This window comes from Chiroxiphia lanceolata, chromosome 10 (assembly GCF_009829145.1).
Source record: "Chiroxiphia lanceolata isolate bChiLan1 chromosome 10, bChiLan1.pri, whole genome shotgun sequence".
NCBI classification, from domain to species: Eukaryota; Metazoa; Chordata; class Aves; order Passeriformes; family Pipridae; genus Chiroxiphia; species Chiroxiphia lanceolata.
Genome location: NC_045646.1, coordinates 11390954 through 11409971, shown reverse-complemented (window position 1 = coordinate 11409971; position 19018 = coordinate 11390954). Strand labels below are relative to the sequence as shown.

The 19018-nt window shown below is 49.8% G+C and overlaps 1 protein-coding gene across 1 annotated transcript in view; it reads right to left on the bottom strand.

The window, feature by feature from the left end:
* Window positions 1-12111: 12111 nt before the first annotated feature.
* TP63 (tumor protein p63) overlaps window positions 12112-19018 on the bottom strand; it is a 103556-nt gene continuing 96649 nt past the window's right edge. Inside the window, exons 11-14 of the mRNA XM_032698176.1 lie at window positions 18386-18543; window positions 17286-17430; window positions 16350-16443; window positions 12112-15086 (exon numbers count right to left, since the gene is read on the bottom strand). Of these exons, the coding sequence (XP_032554067.1) occupies window positions 14790-15086; window positions 16350-16443; window positions 17286-17430; window positions 18386-18543 (694 nt within the window). The 3' untranslated portion in view covers window positions 12112-14789. The remainder of the gene's footprint in view (window positions 15087-16349; window positions 16444-17285; window positions 17431-18385; window positions 18544-19018) is intronic.

Here is a 19018-nt window from a genome sequence, read left to right as displayed (position 1 = left end):
TGCTGCTTGTTCTCTGACCTGGTGGTGGACAATTTGGGTGGCACCATCCCCACCGACTTCTCTATGTAAGGTTGGCCAGCCCCTGAGCAAGGATATCCCCACCTTGGAAGCACTGTAGTCATAGGAGGGAGCAGAGCCTGCACTGGTCTGTCAGCTTCGCATTACGGCTGCTGGCTGCCTGCAAGCTGCAGCAACTTGGCCGGGGAGAAGACGTGGGCAAAGGAAGGAGATGGAGTTTGCACTGAGCACTGCTCATCCCTCCTGCTTAAAGCTGGGCAGAGCCAAACTGAGCACTCACAGGCGGCGGAACATCTTCCCATTAAAAAACTGTCATTAAAAAAAAAAAAGAGTTGTTTCCTCCTGTCCACACCCTTGCCCAGCCTGGGGGGAAAAAGAACAAAACAGCTGGCAGTGAGATAAAAATGGGCTAGTCCTGCTTTGGGGAAGAACTATATTAAAAAAGGAAAGAAGTATGTATGTCTTTTGTTTCCACAACTGCTCCTCTACCCACACCCCACTATAAGAGCCACCTTTACCTGTGGGAAATGTTCCTGCTTGTCTGTGCATTGGGGTATGACTCTGGCCAGGTCCCACAACACTGTGCTCTTTGCCAGGTGTGGATGGGCACATGTGTGTGCTTCTCCTCCCATCACTCCATTTCCACAGCAGGCACCCAGGTCCCATGTATCAGATGCCTTGGTGCCAGCAACAGCACCAGAACCAATGGAGCGTAGGCATGCACAGGGCCAGATCCCACATTGTTGTTCACCCCAAGCACAGCCCTGTCTTCACTTTGAGCCTCAGGATCCACATGGACAGGTGCAATAGATGCCACTGAGAGCAACAGGGCCTCCTAGTATCTTCCTGAAGCACAGTGTAGTGTGCATGGGTCACCTGTCTGTTTTTCCCCAGTGGAAATTGCTGTCTCCACAGGTCTAGTGGGTACCATGGCCCGCCCAGGATTACTTTTATCTTGTTTTAAACACACAGTGAAAGCTGGCACCAAGTTTGTTTCCTTCTCATTTAACAAAACTTTGTTACGTACCAAAAAAAAAAAAAAAAAAAAAGTCATAAAGGTCAACATATTCCAGCCTCCTGGCCACCATCCAACCCCACCAAAAATAAGTCCAGCACGCTAAAGGAACTTGACAAAGCAAAACAGGGTGACTTGGAGAGCTGCCTGGCCACCCTCACCTTGTTTCTGGGTGAGAGCACTGGTGAACTTCAGGGGAGGGCGTTCGGCCGTGGTCAGGTGGGAGGGTGCAGGTGCAGGTGGCTGCAGTGCATGCCTTGGCACGAGCAGGCACCGTGGGGGCCCTGTGGGCAAAATGGAGCCAGGATGGCGAGGGGACGCGCTTGGCAAAGGAGCAAGGCAGCTAATGATCGTTTCCAGGGATGGTTTGGATAACGAGATTGGCAATTCTAGTAGGTATTTCCTGAAGCTGAGCAGGGCAGGGCACAGGGAATTAATATATGAGCTCAGTTTAGCTTCTACCCCTCCTTTATTTGTAATGAGATTAAGCGCAGAGATGGGCAGCGGCACCGTCAGTGTGCTGCCGCGATGGGCTGAGCCGATAAGCAGCTCCCGCACGGCCTCGCATGCGAGCCCAACAGCTGAGGCACACGGGGAAAAACACTGGGAAAAAGTACCCTTTTATCACACATGGCTTTTTTGCAATGGTCTTGGGGTGGTTTTGGTCCCAAGTTCAGGGGTAACACATTGCATCGGACCGGCCTGTCTGCTCCCAGCAGTGCCAGGAGTGTGGCTGATATCTCAGTGCAGCCCAGCATCACCATCCCCTCCTTGCAGTGCTTCTGCAAGCACCAGGTTAAAGGCTGGTCCCTGGGTTTTTTTTAGGGAGATATGAGGCCATCACTTTCCACCAATGTGCCTTGGGCAGCCCCAGTGCAAGCAATGAGAGTGGTTAATTTGACTGCATTGAGGCAGAAGCTGTGAAGAAGTTTGTGAATGCCCTGCAAAGCATCTCCCAATTGCTCACGGTGCTGTAACTGCACCACAGCAAAGGTGAAGAAGAAGCTATGTTATGATCTTCCTCATAGAGGGGAGAACATGAACCCCCTCAAAAATTTTGCAAAAATCTTTGTTGCACCCATGACAAGGTCTGTTCATGGTAAACCCAGAGCCACCTCTGAGTGCACATAGCTCTAAGTTTTCCAGTTTTGACTTGAAAACCACTGAACAGTCCCTCCTCCCCCCTCAATCCCCACCCCCCCATATTCTAAAGACTCATTAGTCACAGTAATCAAACATGCCTGGGCCAAGAGTGCCCATCCAGGGCAGAGGCTCCAGCTGCAGTGGGGCACCTTGGCACCAGGCTTATCCTTGCAAGGCTTCCTGAAACTGCTGGGCAGGCACATCTGAGGTGATAACTGAGCCTGATGTCCCCTTCACCATGTTGTTAGTCACTGGCTGCATCGTCCCATGCCAGGATGCCCATAAAAATCATCTATGGTGACATGCTTTTCTGCATGAAGATCTTCTCATGGAGCCAAATCAACATGTGCCCATGTCCCAGGGGTAGCCAAGTGCTATGGGGGCCACTTATCCGGTGATGGGGTGGTTGTGGGGGTCTGCTTCCACCACCACACAGGAAAAACAACCCACCAGCATCTTAAAACCAGTTTGCAGCCCCCAGGCACCTGGGGGTTGTTTGTTCATCTCCTTTTATTTCGACACCTCGTGTGAGAGGCTGGGAGCTGGCATTCACCGCTCCTGTGGTGCCAGCTCCGAGATTGTTTTATTTGATTTACTGGCCAAAATGGGTGGAAGGGTGGAGACTGTATTTTCCCCTTTATTTTTGTTTTCAAAAAACCCTTCTGGCTCTGGGTGAGGCAGAAGGAACTGGGTAGTTTCACGTCTATCTACTCTGTGACAGTTACCTGCCTACAGCATCAGGGCACAGCCCAACTCCACCAAGCAGAAGAGCTGGGTGTGGGGGGACAGACTCACTGTCTAAGTGGGGAAAGCCCACAGCCGCCTCACACAGCAGGCTTTCCCCCCCTCAGTTACACTGGAAAAACTCTAGTGTGAGCCCATCCTTCCTTGCTCTGCCCAACAGGTTAAAGGGAAAATGAAGTCTTTTATATGGGCAGCCTGTGGCACTGGGAAAGGATGAGGCAGGCTGTGAACTCCTCATCAGCAGTGTGGTGATCACTGGACTCATTTTGCACAGCTGCAGGGAAGGGATTTGTCACCAAAGGTCCCCAGGAAAGCCCTGAGCCATGTGTGGTTGACACTTTGAGGTGGTCTGAGCAAATACTTTCAGAATAACCATCCCCACACCAAAATGTGGCCCCGACAGTGACTCTTAGGGGTGGGACGAAGTACACAGGGACTTTCTCTGAAACTGGCTGTGCCCTCTGCTTCTCCAGGTGACTCACACAGCCCTCTCAGCATCTCTGCAAGCAGAGCAGCCCAGGGGGGTTTTGCTCATCTCACTCATAGCTACGAAGAGAATGATGTTCACGTGCATCTTCCAAAAGTTCAGCCATGAGCAAATGATGTCTCCTGTGCCCAGTAAACTGCCAAGTCCGCCCTGCCAGCCACAAGCCCACAGTGCTGCCACTGGGCTTCTCTGGCAGCCTGAGCTTACCCACCCTTCTGGAGCCTCCTGAGAGGCTGCAGGGAAAGTAAACGTGCTTGCACCAAACCCAGGCGCTGCAGGGAGTGAGAAATCCTGGCTAATGAGCACACACCCTGCCCTGCTCAGCTGGCATCACGCATGTTCCTCCCTGTTTGCTTGAACATCTGCACCGGGAGCTGTGGTACTGCCCCTGCAGCTGTGACCTGCACTCTGCCAGGGCCCTGAACACAGCCTGGCTGCCTGGCCACCTGCCTACCCTCAGCTGAGAGGGCCAATGGCACCGGCTGGAGCTGCCAGCATTGCTGCTGTGGGGGAATCAGGGCAAATCTACTAATTGCATTTGCTCCGGGAGCATAATGAATCTTCAGCTGTTCCCTTTGAGGTGGAAGATGCTACATCCTTTCTCCCCTTTCAGACCAATTACACTGAAACAAAAGGTGAGATATACCATACCAGGAATGCTACCAAGCCTGCAAGTCCCCCACCCAGCGGGATAAGTTGGGAGCTCTGAATGGCACGGATACAGAAGCCAGCAACCGGCCTCCCACTCCTCTTGCTCAACTGCTGGCGCCACCAGACAGAAGATAACAAACATCTCTCCTGTTTTTGTGCTGGGCCTAGCAGCAAAAGAAAACTTCCAGATCAGAAGCACCTGATGGGTAGCCCATGCTCCAGGCTATGGGGAAGAGCTGCTATCCCTCAGCACCAATTTGTTCCCGCTGTGAACACTGCATAGTATCAGCATGTAGGGGAGACCAAAGTGCTGCACACTACAGGCACTACCTTTGATTCTCCTCTGCTGCCCTAAAACTGCATCTCACTTCCAGCACTTCCACCCTTTCCAAGGAAAGGTGTGGCTGCTGCTAATTCCTCCTAAATATCTGACTTTTTGAGAAAACCCAGCAGGACTTTCTGTTTTCTCCTCCTTCAGCTGCTCTGCAAGCCATTAGTTGCCGTGCTGGCAGGCCATGTAGCCTTAAGGCAGCTCTGCCTTGCAGACACACTTGGTATAAACAGGGATAAATGCACCAGAGAGAGATCATCCTGTTCTAACCTAGGAAGGGAAAAAGGGCAGAGTGCTGCCTGGAAACACTCCCTGTCATGCCTGGCCACTCCAGTTAGTATTGGTCTTCTCTTACTTGCAGTGGGGATGGTCACAACCAGCTAACACAGTATGAATGGGAAGAAAATCAGACTTAGGATTGCCTGGATTAGTATAGATGTCTTTCTTAGGCACCCTTTTCTGCAGACTTGCTGGGTTTGACTTGCCTATCTCAGCTAGCTGAGAACATTGTCAAAGCTACTCCAGATGCCCTGGACTAACCAGGCATGCAAGGGTTAACTTTTGTGAACTTTGGGCCCAGCCTGACCTTGAATGGAACAGAAGGAAGGCTCTACTCAATGCTGTTGAAGATGTGAAAGAGTCAAGAGCTACAGTTTGTGCTCCATGTCTTCCCAGCTCGACTCTCTTGCTGGGCTTCATCTCCTGTGAAACATCTCAGCATCTCTGTTCTGTTTCCTGGCCATGGGGACACCACTACAAAAACAACAGAAAAAAACCTCAAAACAAAACAAAAAAAAAACCCAACCAAACAAACAAAAACAAAACAACAACAACAACAAATTAAAATTTCAATCAGCTCTCACTCATTCTTGGGTCCTCTTCAGCAGCTGGCCACAGCCTATGTGGGATGCAGGGTGACTTCTCACCTGCCCATCTTCATCTGGCTGCTGGCATCCCTGGCAGGGCTTTCAGCCTGCTTGATTTCCTCACCTCCAAGGCAAGGCTGAAATAATCTGAGACAGCTGCTGCCTGTGGCCTGACTGTAATGTACTTGCCTTAATATTTTACCCTTGGGTGAAGGTTCTGGGCCAGGTGGAACACGTTCAGCCATCTCTTCTTTGGGGCAAGCTGAGTCACTGCTGTTAGAGTTGTGCAAAATCAAGTTTGTGTGTGGTTTTGGTGCATGTGTTTTTACTGTGAGCCCTTAACCTACAATGCACAGCATAGTCTTGCCCGCTGATAGCTCCTAAACACTGACTTCCTTCTGTCCAAGTCACTAATTAAGCAGCAAGAAAGGCTGGAATATAAACCATAATAGAAGTAACTGTATTGCTACCCAATCGCTTAAAGCAGGAATTAAACTTTTCTCTAAGGAGAGCAAATAGTGAGTCCTCCAGCTCTCACCCTCAGTGGCAGGCAGGAACCTCCACAGGCTGCTCCCCTAGCTGATGGAAGCCCCGCTCAGGATTTCCAGAGGATGTTGTGGCTTTGAGGATCAGGCCAGAGCCTAAATGCCAGAAGGGAGAAAACTCCCACACACCGATGCCCAGGGCTGGGTGTTTGCTCGGTGTGCAGGAGCTCTGCATCAGCCTTCAGAGGGCCAAACACTGCCCTGGGAGAAGGGTGCTGGGCACTGCTCCGGGACCAGGCTTCCTATGCACAGCCATTGCAGCACCTTCTGGGCACAGCGTGGTGAGGTGACCCATTACCTCCTGTTTCTGTGAAAAACATCTCCATGAAAATACTCTTGTTCACCTTCAGGCCAGCAACTCTCTGCAGGCTCAGCATGGGCTCCTCGACCGTGTCCTTGGAATAAGAAATCGATGCCTTTATCTCGCATTTCGCCATGGCGCGTGGATAATTGGATGCAATTGTGTAGCCACCCACGCCTTTAATTAATCAAAGAGTTTTTTTCACGCGGCACTGTGAAATATTTTATTTCCTAACACCCCTGCTACAGAGTGCTAGGATCTGTTGTAACATTTCTTACCCAATTCCAGCACTGAGTGCTATACAGCCAAGAAGAAGATGGATCACATGTGTAGAAATCTTGAGCGTTGTCTCCAGAGGCGATTGCCAAGGAATCAGAAGCTGAATTAATCAGAGGCTCATAAAGAGATCTGGGAAAACAAAACAAAAATAAAAAAGAACCAGCCAAGAGACGAAAACAACCTTAGGAAGAAAACAGGGAGAAGTCAGCAGATTTCCTGGGGTTTCATTTAGGAAGCTCAGGAAAATTTGGAGGATATCAGAGCTTCTCCTAGAAAACCAGGAAACACATTGCTAGAGTTTACTGTTCTAGGACAGAAATGAAAATACCTTCCAAAGGGCCACCCCAACACCTTCCCCTTCAGACCTACTCCTGCCCTGATGGGGGGAAGGAAAGTGTAGGTAAAGCCTGGAGATGGTTGGGGTGAATGTTAAATAACTGCACAGAAGTGCCTGACAAATGCCTGTCCACACCTGAGAGCTCACACCTTTGAGTGCAAATGGGCACTTTGGGCTCTCCTCTCTGGGCTTCTTGCTGACCATGGCAACCCCAGCCAGGAAAACTGGGCTGGGACCTGGAACCCAAGATATGGGTGAGCACTGGGGACACCTTGCTGCCAAGCAGAGAGCCTGAGTGGGCAGAGCATGGCCCTGGAGCTCAAATCCCACACAAGCACTGCCTACGCCTGCCAGCACAGCACACCATTCCCCACCTGCCAGCCAAGGTGGGTGCCATCCTCTCCAGCTCCCCAGCTTCTCCTTGGGAGCTGCAGATGATTTGCACAGCACAGCCCGGAACCGCAGCGGGCGCCTGCTCAGTGCTGGGGGCTGTTCTCACATTTGGCCTCCCCGGGGCAGGACCCATGTGTGCCAGGGTGAGCTTTTAAAGCAAGCACCAGCAAACTGAGCCAGAGCCAGCACACAGCCTGTGAGCCAGCAGCCCCCGGGGAGCCCCAGGGGGAGCCCCCTCCGCACACAGCACCCTGTGGAGCCGCACAGGTGCACACGGGGTGCCGGGAGCCGCGGGCGGGTCGGCCCTGGCGGGGTGCCGGGCTCCCCACCCAGACTGGCTGAGCTGGCTGCCGTGGTGGCGTGGGAGCCTGTGCCGGCCGCCGGTGCTCCAGCCAGGTGCTGCCGTGGGAGTTCCTGGCTGTGGCGTGTGCTCTCTGCAAAATACCCGGTGGTATTTTCTCAGCTGGAAAAAGTGATGTGTATCGCTTTGGCAGGGAAGAGTTCTGCAGCCAAGGCTCTGTGTGTGTGCGTGAAGGGAAGGTGGAGCACCTCTCATGCCCTTGGGCAGGACACGCGTGGTGCTGGGAGCCTGGGGTGCTGGTGCACACTGCTTTTGGCTGTGGGGTGTTGCAGCACGGGGTACCCATGCAGGGCTGCTGCCTTCAGGGTGCCTCCAACTAACCTTCTGGGGTGGGTAGGCTCTGGCTCTGAAGGCATCTCTGGGCAGAGGTTCACCAGTGGAGGGCCCAGGTTCAGGCTTTTTGCACCCAAGAGCGCCTGAGTTGAGAGCAGTCATTTCTCCTGGTTTGGCAGGTGATGGTGTTTGAATTTCTCATTTGCTCTGGTGTGAGTTGGCATGGGCACAACACTGGAGATCCCCTGGGTGCACAGCAAAGGGCAGGACAGCAGCAGCTTTCCTAAGAGGCAGCTGCAGTAAGAGTTGTTCTGTAACACCAACAGGTCACTTGGCTATTCCACCCATGCAAAATAAACAAACAAGAGTTGCCGCTGCTGCTCTTGCGCGTGGGATGCGAGGGGTGAGAAAAAAGGCGTTTTATAAAACTCGTGCCCACTCGCAGGAGGCGGCTGAGGGGCCGAGGGGGACACGCGGGCTCTCCGGGGCTGCTGCAGAGCCGCACCCCCCGATCTCACGGTGCCGGTGCCGCGATCCCGGGCGGAGCCGCGAGGGGGCGGTGGGTGCCCGGCCCCGCCCGGCCCGCACCGCGCTTTGGGCACTTGGCTCTTTTTTTGGGAACCCGGGTTTGCAAATCCCCCTCGACGAGGAACCAATGCGGGCGGGAGATGATGTACTTGGGAGAGTCCTGGTTTCTGTGCAGCCAGATCTCCCGTTGCCTCAATTGCTATTCTTTTTTTTAATGCAAGCTTGGATTTGTACTCTTCTCTTCCTCTCTTTTTTTTTTTTAAGATTGTTTCTAGACACTCCTTTTGAGAGTGGTGGCAGTTAAACAGAAGAGGAAAACTACGATCTCTTCCCCAGTTGTGCTGATTTATTTTGTTTCATTTTTTCCCTTTTTCTCCTCAGACCCTGCACCAGTTTCTTTGCTACAAATGGCTGTGCCAGGACAGTGTCTCTCTCACAGTGCAGCCATAAGCCTTAGGATCTCAGTAAAGTTGATTGTATGGACAGAGCCATCCTGCTTAATGTTAACAAACAAGCTTAGTCTTCCCTTGGCCTTGATGCAGGCAATAATGAGACCACATCTTCCAGGGCATGATTCAGAGTGGGAATCTAATATGCTCTGAATGGTTCCCCAGGGACTTCCTTGCCACTGATGATACAGGGAGCCTAATCTCCTACCCTAGGCTGTTGGGAGAGACAATATAAGCATCTCCCTTGCATGCTGTAATGGTTGGTATCAGCCCAGCTGCCTGTGACTAATTGCTGAGCATGCCAGAAGGCACCCACCTCCTGTTGGAACATGTATCCCCATCGTCCAGGGAAGTGGCACAGCCAAGAAGCCACTGGCTGCTGATCTTATATTACCACAAAGGCAAAGGGCAGTGCACTGCAATGGCAGTGAGGAAATCAGCTGAACGGTGCATGGAAACCCTCACCAAACAATCTTAGAGCTCTCAAACTGAGATCCAGTTGTCCACGGGCCTGTGTTGGATATTGCTGTGGGAGCAGGGTGAGCCATGGTACCGCAGTGACTGCAGCCACCAAGACAGAAACACAGTCAACGTCTTCAGGTGTAGCTGAGACCCTTCAGCCCTTGGCTTCAATGCTGCAGTCACTGTATATGACCCCCAGGGATGCCTATGTCCTGGGGCTGTACCTGCAGCCCCCTCATCCTGCCCCAAATCCTGCATCTCCTGCCCCTAATCCCACAAAGCCTTTCCTTCACTCACCTGTGGCCCCAGGCACCTCGCTCATTTCAGGAAGGCAGAGCTAATGTTTCCTAAGAACAAAACACATGACACTAGGAGTGTTTGCAAGGAAATCAAAGCATTTTAACAAAGCCGATAGATCCCTCCGCCACCCTCAAAAAGGACTTTGAACAGTTTGAGCCACGGAAGCCCATAGCCATGCTCACCCAGCAGCAGGGCATGGCTGCAGTGGGCAGCCCTGCAACAACCACAGGCAGACAGACGGGGTACAGAGGGGCTCCAACTCCTCACTGAATGAAAGGCACCTACTAATAAAAATGCACACACATAAAAAACTGGAACTACCTGGTTCCACAGTGCTGATGTTAAGACCTGGTGGGAAGGAATGGCACATACAATTGGTGAGGCCAGGCATATAAGGAAAAGATCAGTCCATGGGGCCCAGATTAGGAGAACAAAGCTGTAGTAAATGGCAACTGCCATATACCTCTGAGTAAAATTTTGGCTCCTTAGTCTTAGGGAAGCAAGCTGGGAGAAAGCCACAGCCGGTCCTTGCCAACAGAGCATAAAGATTAGCTTCCTTCCAGTTTATTTGACCTTCATGGCCAGTGTATCCCAATATCAATAAGGCTCCAAAACTCCAGCCTCCACCCTTTGCTACATACTCAAGAGAACAAATCCCTGCTGCCATGGGTCGCAGAGAGGCAAAACAACTCAGGACCCAGAAACCACCAGCTCGAGCCTGGCAGCCAGACGAAGCTGTTTGCCAAACCTTCCTGGCAAAGGCTCAGCACTGGCACAGCCCACAGGGGAGCTCTGCAGGGCCTGCCACAGCTCTTCACTAACCTCCACACAGCAAATGATGTAAGTTATGCATTTTATAGCTCAATACATCAGAAGGCCAAACAGCCCGAGCTCTGACTTGGTGCTAGGGCTGGGCTACCCACATGGTTTTCCCACAGAGAAACAATTTGCAAAGAGGCAGAGCAGGAGGCCAGGTCCCACAATCCTCCCCCACAACACAGGCAGCCACTTCGCCATCAGAAAGGAAGGGATTTCTGCTAAGGCATACAGGACAGGAAGAACATGATGAGCAAGACACTCTTCACAGGCTCCACCTGGATATTTGCCAGGTTTTGTTGTGTCCAGGTAAGTTTCATTCCAGAGGACTGCTAGCTTCAGCACACTTAGAACTAACAGCATAGAAGGGCATGCACGTCTTCAGAGGTCCACCCAGGCTTGCAAAACACAGCTGGAAGCTTGTAATGGATCCCTGCTCTAAAAACTTCATGCCTGCATATGAAGCATCCCAATATCCAAAGACAAAATTCCAATGAGTATGGGTGGAGGGCAAAAGGGAGAGCACCAGCTTGGGATTCCTCAGCACTGAAATCTTTGCTGTAACCTCAGCAAAGTAGAGGTTCCCTACTTCAGCAGTGGATCACAGCAGACAGAAACTGCAACCATATTTCAAGCCTTCCTGCTTAATGGAAACTGAAATCTTACTTTGTCTGGTCCAATTTGCTCATCTAGAGGCAAGGAGTCAATTAGCTGAAACAACAAGTTCTCACAGCTAGTTCTTGTAGCAGTTCTTTGAGAGCAACATACTAGTTAACACCACATACTTTTTAACACCACATTTGGGCAATTCCTACCTGCCAGTGCAACCAGGGTACTGAGGCCTCTGGATACTGGTATCTGGAGACAACTAATTCTCTAAACATTTGGCAGAAGGGAAAAGAAACAGTCATCAGAACCAAAGAAATCAGGCAGGCATTCCCTACCCAAACAAAACTATCCCCCAAGGGAAGCTACGGACACCTCTTCTTCTAGGATCTTTGTGGGGTTTTCTTTTGACTCTCCCCATTCCTGAACATCCTCCCCCAGCTATAACCCAGGAAACTGCAAGAGACAGACATGGGGTCCCCAAACAGAAACCACTGATGAAGCTGTGCTGTTAATGTGGTGGTCCATGGACAGGATGATGCCCCTGGCTGATAGAGGCCACTCCATCACTTTCAGGACAGCCACTCCACTGGCTCTGAGCTATTCTTATTTCAAATCCTTGGAAGAATTGAGATGGAGAGGGAAATGGCTTTGCTAGGGGAGAGGATGCATAGAGTGATGCACAAAGCCTTTGGTGTAGTTAAATAAAGAGGTTAACCCCCCACCCAAGCTCCAAGGGAGATGATGGAGATGGTTGTGGAAGGCTATTTCCCAAGCACAGAGGAAGAACAGGGCAGCACTGACCCTACTTGCTTAAAGCACACGCTCTCTGCCCCCAGACAGGGCACACAGCAGTCACAGCTCCACTGACTTTGAGCAGGATGTGGAACACAGGGCGCTACCTGGTACACTGCTCAGAAGCAGAATAAAGAAACCCGAAGAAAGGGCAAAAAAGAGCCATGCAAAAGGCAGAACACAGTTCAGCAAGAGGCTTACGGGGCTGACCCGTTCCATTTGTGTGTGATGGCACCTTATAACACACCCTTGTGACATGGATGCTGTGGGGATGAGAAAACTGCACCCATGGGCAAATGTGACACTAAGCCTCAGCTGCTCAGAGGAGGACACAGCAGCAAACGCTCCTGCTCATTTCCAAAAAGGCGCACAGGCAAAAAAAGAAGTTGTTTGGCAATTCAATGTCATTTTCAGTTTGGCTTTTATTTTCAGTTACTTCAACAACAAGGTGTTCCAAAACACATAGTGATCTTGGTGCAGACAAGACTGTCATTGCTACAAGCATTGGCAGATTCTCAGCTCATAATGCTTTGAGGCATCAAAACAACAACAACAACAAAATCACAGCTCTACAGGGGAGGGTAAAAGCTACAGTAGTTCAAACTCACTTGTAGGTTCCAGATATACCCAAGTGGGCTCCATAGTATTATCCCGTGGAAATAAGGTTTTCACAGCATATATTTTTATCGTTCATGATGCATCAGAAAAGCTCCATCTCACTGCTGAGTTGAAAAGTAGACACTGAAGTTCTTGTACCCAGACTCTGGGCACAGCACTAACTGCATTAACCTTTATAGTCAGAAGCTTCCTAGTTCCTACAAATTATTTGGGTCTTTAGCGTCAATATTAGTACAATACTGTAACAGCTTAGAAAGATGCAAAACCTTGGACGTGAGAAGGGCACAGCCTAATTCACCTCCAAGAATTTGTGAAGTATTCGTGCCAACACTTTCCCTGCACTATCACTGCCCCATTGAATTAATTATTGTATCAAGAGCAGAATGACTTTCTCCCTTTGTACCATATAGAAAAAAAATTAATAGACACAGTAAGTTCTCACACTGAGCATGTTAAATACTTTGAAATCTAGGACACTGCTCTTTGAAGTGTTACAAAATAAAATGATAAAACAGGCTTTCAGTACCTGCCCCCTCCCTCCTCAACTGCAAAGTAACAGGAATCTCAGTATGAAAAATACAAATATATTCTTCCAGTCACTAGTTATTTGTTACAAGGTATAGTGTAAGCGTTCTGCATAAAAATAATAATTAAAAAAAAAACAGAAAAACAAACAACATTTTATTGTGGTTCTGTGTGACCCAGTAGCCCAAGAAGAAATAAAAATTCCCGTGTTCTGCTGTAGGAAAACAAAAATTACACATACAAAAAACATTTATATACACATTTTACAGTAACCATCTGGCATTACCATTTATAGCTAACCCAGCTTGCACAAGTTACCAAAAGGCAGGTTTTGAACACAACACAGACCCGGCACAGCAGACAGATGGAGGGTGCTAACCATACTGGACTTAAATGAAATACATGGCACACAGCAGGGCCCAGGAAACAGCCACTGCATTGAAACGAGATTGTTTGGCTGTAGCAAGGTAGGATGACAAGTCACTTAAGCTGCTTTTTTTATCTTTCCCCAGCCAAAAAAGGTGAGACTTACTGTTAAAAAGAGCAAGCCAACTTCAAAGCAGCTGTGCTGAGCCTTGCTCCTCAGCTTAGGTATATTTTGTATTCATGACAGTTCCACGACCTTGGCCTAGAAAAATGTGAAAACATACTGCTCAGTTACTTGTCCACAGGACCACTGGCAGTCAGAGGAAATGCCTCAGAGCACATCTGTTGTAGAGCACATAAAGAAAAAAAACAGAGATAAATCAAGTTCTCATGTAAACATTACTTATTGTAGTAACAACACCCATATTACCAGGTCCTTGATTTAAGGCAGTTGGCAGTTATTTCTTTTTTTATTATCCACTTCTAGCTGCTTGTCACTTAGCCTATAGTTAATAGCAACAAAACAAAACAGACTCCAGCCTATCACAGATATATCTAAAGACAGTTCTACTTTACATGGGAGGAAACCAATCTAGCCTGGTCTAAATAAAAGATTGTCTCAGTTTAGGATGGTTGAAGCCCTACAGATCAGTGTGCAGCTCTTGGTCCTCCATTCAACTGGAGGTTAGGTGGGTAAAGCCCTATGCTAAACTAGCCAGGCTGCATATTTGGCAAAGCCTAATTCTCTAGCTTAAATGTCAGTAGTCGTACATCACGGTTAAAGGCTGGCTAGGGGCAGAATTCGAGTGATGTGGCTTTATTTACACTTATAGCCTGAAAGAAGCAAAGCAGGACATACATATGAATGTAAATCCAAAACAAGAAGAGACAGCAGGTTTGGTTTTTCCCAGAGAAGGTGAGGGAAGAGGGAAAAGGGAGAAATAAGATGCAGGTGCCGTAAGTGCTGGCCTGCCCAGCAAAGTGCATGTGCTGTCTCCGCTGGAGAATATCATACATGAACAGAGCACTCAGCTCCATGGGAAGAGGTTGTTTAAGAGCAATGTTTAAGAGCAAGATGGTCAGTTCAGGGTTTGGTTGCTTTAGGTTTTTTGCATTTGCTGTTGGCGTGGGATTGGTTGTTTGGTTGTTTTTTTTTTTTGCCTTTAAAAAAATTTTATTTTAACCTTTCTGTTTTTCAGAGTGGGATCACTGGATGACAGAAACAAGTTTGCATGTCAGGACGCCCACAATGTGTGTGAGGATTCAAAAGTCAAGAAAAGAAGCCCTCTCCCCAAAGGAAAACATGAAACAAGAACACCACCTTCTCAAGAAGGTCAACGGTTTTCAAGGAAACACCACCCGCCTTCCCCCTTCGCTCAGCTCTTCCCCTTGCAAGAGCTGGGGTGGAGGTCACAGTCCAGGAGTATGACCTAGAGAGCATCAAGGGCATAACCGGGCACGAGTGAGCAAGAAGTTCCCTCTGCCCTTCGTCCAGGGGTGCAGTACCAAGCAGAAGGAAGACAAATGAAGGGCTGAGCAGTTTGTGGCCGAGGCGGGGTGGGGGGGAGTCCGGGGGGGTCTCACTCCCCTTCCTCCTTGATGCGTTGCTGTTTGTTGCGCCGGGCATCCATGTCGAAGTTGAAGTCGTTCCACTCGTCGCGGGGCGGGAAGGAGATGGTCTGCCGGAGCGTGAAGCGCACGGCGTCGATGACGCGCTCCCCCCGCGTCTCACTGGAGCCCACGCTGACGGTGGAGGCGCCGCTGGGGGTGCGCAGGAGGTGGGGAGGGGAGGAGAAGTCATGGAGCTGCCGGTGGTCCAGGATGCCCTTCCAGATGGCATGGCGGAACTGCTCCGGGATCTTGAGGCTCACCAGATCCTGCAAGGCAAGGCACAGGGCTTAGCAGGGCAATCAATCCCTGGGCAAGATGGGCTCCAGGAGTAAAAGCAGCCACTGGGCCACCCTGCAAATGCCTATGAAGCACCAAAGCTGCTAAAATCCAGGTGGCCACAATACACTGCAGAAGACAAAACACTGACCATGAAAGTGGTGGTTCACTTCTGAACAGGCATGTGGGGCCATAAAGCAGTAAATTGTCTGGTTTTAAGGCACGAGGTCTATTTTTAAGTTACACAAAACACATGTTCATTCATGCAGAAGACATGGTGACCTAAAGCTAGGTGCTTAACTGGACTGCAAGGCCTCCAAGGCAGCCTCAGGGATCTGCTGCTTGTCAGTGGTGGGGTATGCTGGGCTGCTGAAGGTCAATGGCTTTGAAAACTTCCATGTTTATTTCAAAGGCTGCAAAAAGATTTTAGAATCCAAGTCTAAGCTGTAGTATTCAAAGTTCTGGGTCTGACTCTATAGGAACTGTCTTATTTACTCGAACATAACTAAAACTTAATAACAGACACAATCTTTGAAAACTTGTACTTTGAGGCCCCATCATTTCTGGTGCAAAACCTGAGGGTTGCATTACCTAAACTCTGGGATACAGGGTATCAGCTTCTGAAAAAATTAGCAACCAACTTTGGTTAATTTGGGTCAGCTTTTCTAATTAGAGCAGCAACAGAAGGAAGGCAGCCCACGCTAGGGAGCAAAAGCACCACAGCCTTCCAAAGTCTCAGGGGAAAAAAAATGGGACAGCCAGCTCAGAGGAGAGCAATGGCTCAGGAGAGGAAGCAGCAACCCTGCAGCAAAAGCCATGCAAGAGAAAAAAACAACAAACAGGGCTGAGATGCCAGTGGCAAGGGAAGATGATTAAGGTAAGACTAGAAAACAGAAGCAGGGAGGGAAAAATGCAGACCACTTCTGGACAGCCTACTTGTCTGCAGGCGAGCGAGGTGTAAACTGAAACCGAGCCTTGCAGAATTAACAGGCGTGTGGGCTGGGGCCATTTCGGGGGCTAAAACAGAGAGTGGTGGGAAAGGGGAGACACACTTTCTCTGTGCCAGGCAAGGCAGTTACAATGCTGGCCCTGAGTCCAGCCTCTCTTCACCTCACAACATGTCTTCTCTGTGTGCTACAGCCTTAAATCAAACTAATCATGTAAAAATAAAAGTATACTAAGAATAGATTTCTGACCTCTTTCTAAAGCAGGGCCAAGAGTGCAAACAAAGGAAATGGTGAGGAGTTACTTACATCCATGGAGTAATGCTCAATCTGATAGATGGTGGTCAGCCCCTGGGTCGTGAAATAATCCACACAGGATGAGCAGCCCAACCTCGCTAAGAAGCTGCAGAGGAGGAAGGAAGGAAGGAGAGAGAAAATAGGATCACCCTGGCTGCAACAGCCCAATCCACAGAAAAACCAAACACTCAGCCAATCTGCAGCAATAGGAAACAAAGCTTTCACCCTTGGCTTGACCTCCTCCAAGACATCCCAGGTCAGCAAGCCACATCACTGCTACATCAAACGAGGGAGTCCTTCAGCTCAGCACCTACCAGACAGCCCTCATGGCAGCACCTTGCCTTAGCCAAGAGCTAGTGCTGCACAGCCTGGGTCTTGGGGCAGGAAGGCTCACACAGACCCTCCTGCCAGGTCCTGTCACCTAGAAGGTGGCTGAGCCCATGGCAGCCTGCTGCATGCACAGAGGGCTTCAGCAAGGCATGGGGGCTGAGGCTCAGACACACCATGCACTTCTAATCAGCATATTCCTCTCTAAGTGTAAGGGATTCCTCCTTTATGGGCAGCATCTTTCAACTTGTCTGACCTCATGAAGGACAGAGGGGCTTCTGACCCCAGCCATAGTTTGTCAAGTGTCCAAAGAGGAAAAAAGAAAAATAAGAAATGTTTGCAAGACTGCCTGGCACCCTCAAGCTCCACCAGTCCAACAGATGCTGCATCCCTCAGCTTTCCTGCAGTCTTAACATCCCTGTTTCTCTCAGCTGCTCAGAGGTGGGAATTTGAAGCTTGGTACCCAGAGGGTGCCACCCTCACGACTGCCAAGGGCCCAGGGGGATCCAGTGCTCCAGTAGAATGGGACAAGTAACCCAGCAGGACCCTTCAGGCTCCTGACACAAGGCCTGTGCTCACTGTGGGTAGGAAACATGCGCCGGGCAGCCTGCTCCCGCTCACCTGACGATGCTGCAGTCTGAGGGGTATGGAGGAGGGGGGGTGCAGTGGGACGTTGAAGGCATGGAGAGGGGAGGAGGCAGCGCCTGCGTGGGGCTGAGGCCATTCATGTCACCGGTCATGGCCATGTGGGTGCCCATCATGGGAACTGGAGGAGAGAAGAAGGAGGAGCACATTGTTACCCAGGCATCCCCAGACCCCTGCTTTGCCCCCAGCATGGCACAGAAGGACAGCACCCACAGCCCAAGCAGCCTTAATTCCCCTGCAATGCCCTGCACAGGGCAAGCTCACGAGAAGCTTCAGGCAGGGATAAGGACCAGATGACAGACAGTCCTTCAGGAGCCCTCTCCTCACAGGAGCAACTGTCAGCAGTGCCTCCATCGTGTCACCTTCCCTCACAGATAGGCTTGATAGAAACCTAAGCAAGAAACCTCGTCTTGGCTTGCCCTGCCATGGGAGAGGAGCAGGACAGAGCCAGCAGAGTAACCCAATACAGAAGCCAAACAGCTTTGTTTTCCGAGACAGCAAGAACACCCGAAGGGGATCAGCAACAGGTGTGGGCAAGAGTCCAGTGCTTTCAAAATAAATAAATAAATAAATAAATAAATAAATAAATAAATGAAAAACCACCAAAAAAAAACCTCAACAAAACTCAGCCGCCAGAACCACGCCTGTCATCCTGGATTTACAGGCCTGCTGGGCACTCTTCAGCAGCCAGGAGGAACAGAGCTGTGAGATGCAGATATTTCCTTTGAAATTAAGAAGTGTCTTAATTGAACTGAGGGAAAAAAGTCTTGCTAACATTTGCATCTCCTGTGCTGGGAAAAGATGAAGAAACAAATCTTGAAAGCCAGAGGACAGTGCAGCCAGCTAGATCTGCAGCAAGAAGCAGCTCTGTTCACCCCTGTGAGGCTCTGAGCAGGATGCTGAAGCCTTGCCCCATGGCACATCAGTGAGCAATATTTATTTAGCTCTGCAGGTTCACAGCAAATGACTCCAGGCTCTCCAGCTTAACACTAGCCACTTGGAGATGCCAAGTCTCCTTGCCCAGACTAGCAGGGAGCACGCAGGGAACAGGAGAAGAAAGAATAAGTGTTTCTTACTGTTGGTTCCCATGCTGTCGGGGATGGTGGTTGGGGTCAGGGCATTGCGCTGCTGGGGGTTGATGAGCTGGCTGACCGAGGGCAGCTTGTTCATGCTGTTCATTTTGCTGAGTGGTGGAGAGTTAGAGCCATAGGATGACTGTGACTGCATGGAGGTCCTGCAAACCAAGGAGAAGTTAGGACAGGAATCACAACGGTTGGTTGTTAAGAATGTGCATCCAAGGGGCTACATGACCTACTGTAGGGAAATCACTGACACCATGGGATCATCGCAGATAAAGATCACTGGAGAGTGAGTCAACAGGACAAGAAGTTTCCCAGGTATTGATGTCACTTATTTAAAAAAAAAAAAAAGTGAAATACCAAAAAGGGAAAGTTTTTACTTAAATAAAAAGTTTGGACTAAAAGTAGAGTGTCTATGGAAGTTTTTCAGTTGAAAAGAATATATGCAAAGCCAGCAACCAGCTACCAAAATTCAAAGTGTATTTTTAAGTTAAGCTCTCCTTGTGGTCAAAAACTTTTTTCATAAGAAAAAGAACTGAGGAAGCCATCTCAAACCATTCAAACTACCCCTGACACCTGACTGCAGAAGCAATTCTCAGATCAGGTGGCACTTATCACCTTGGTTTCTCC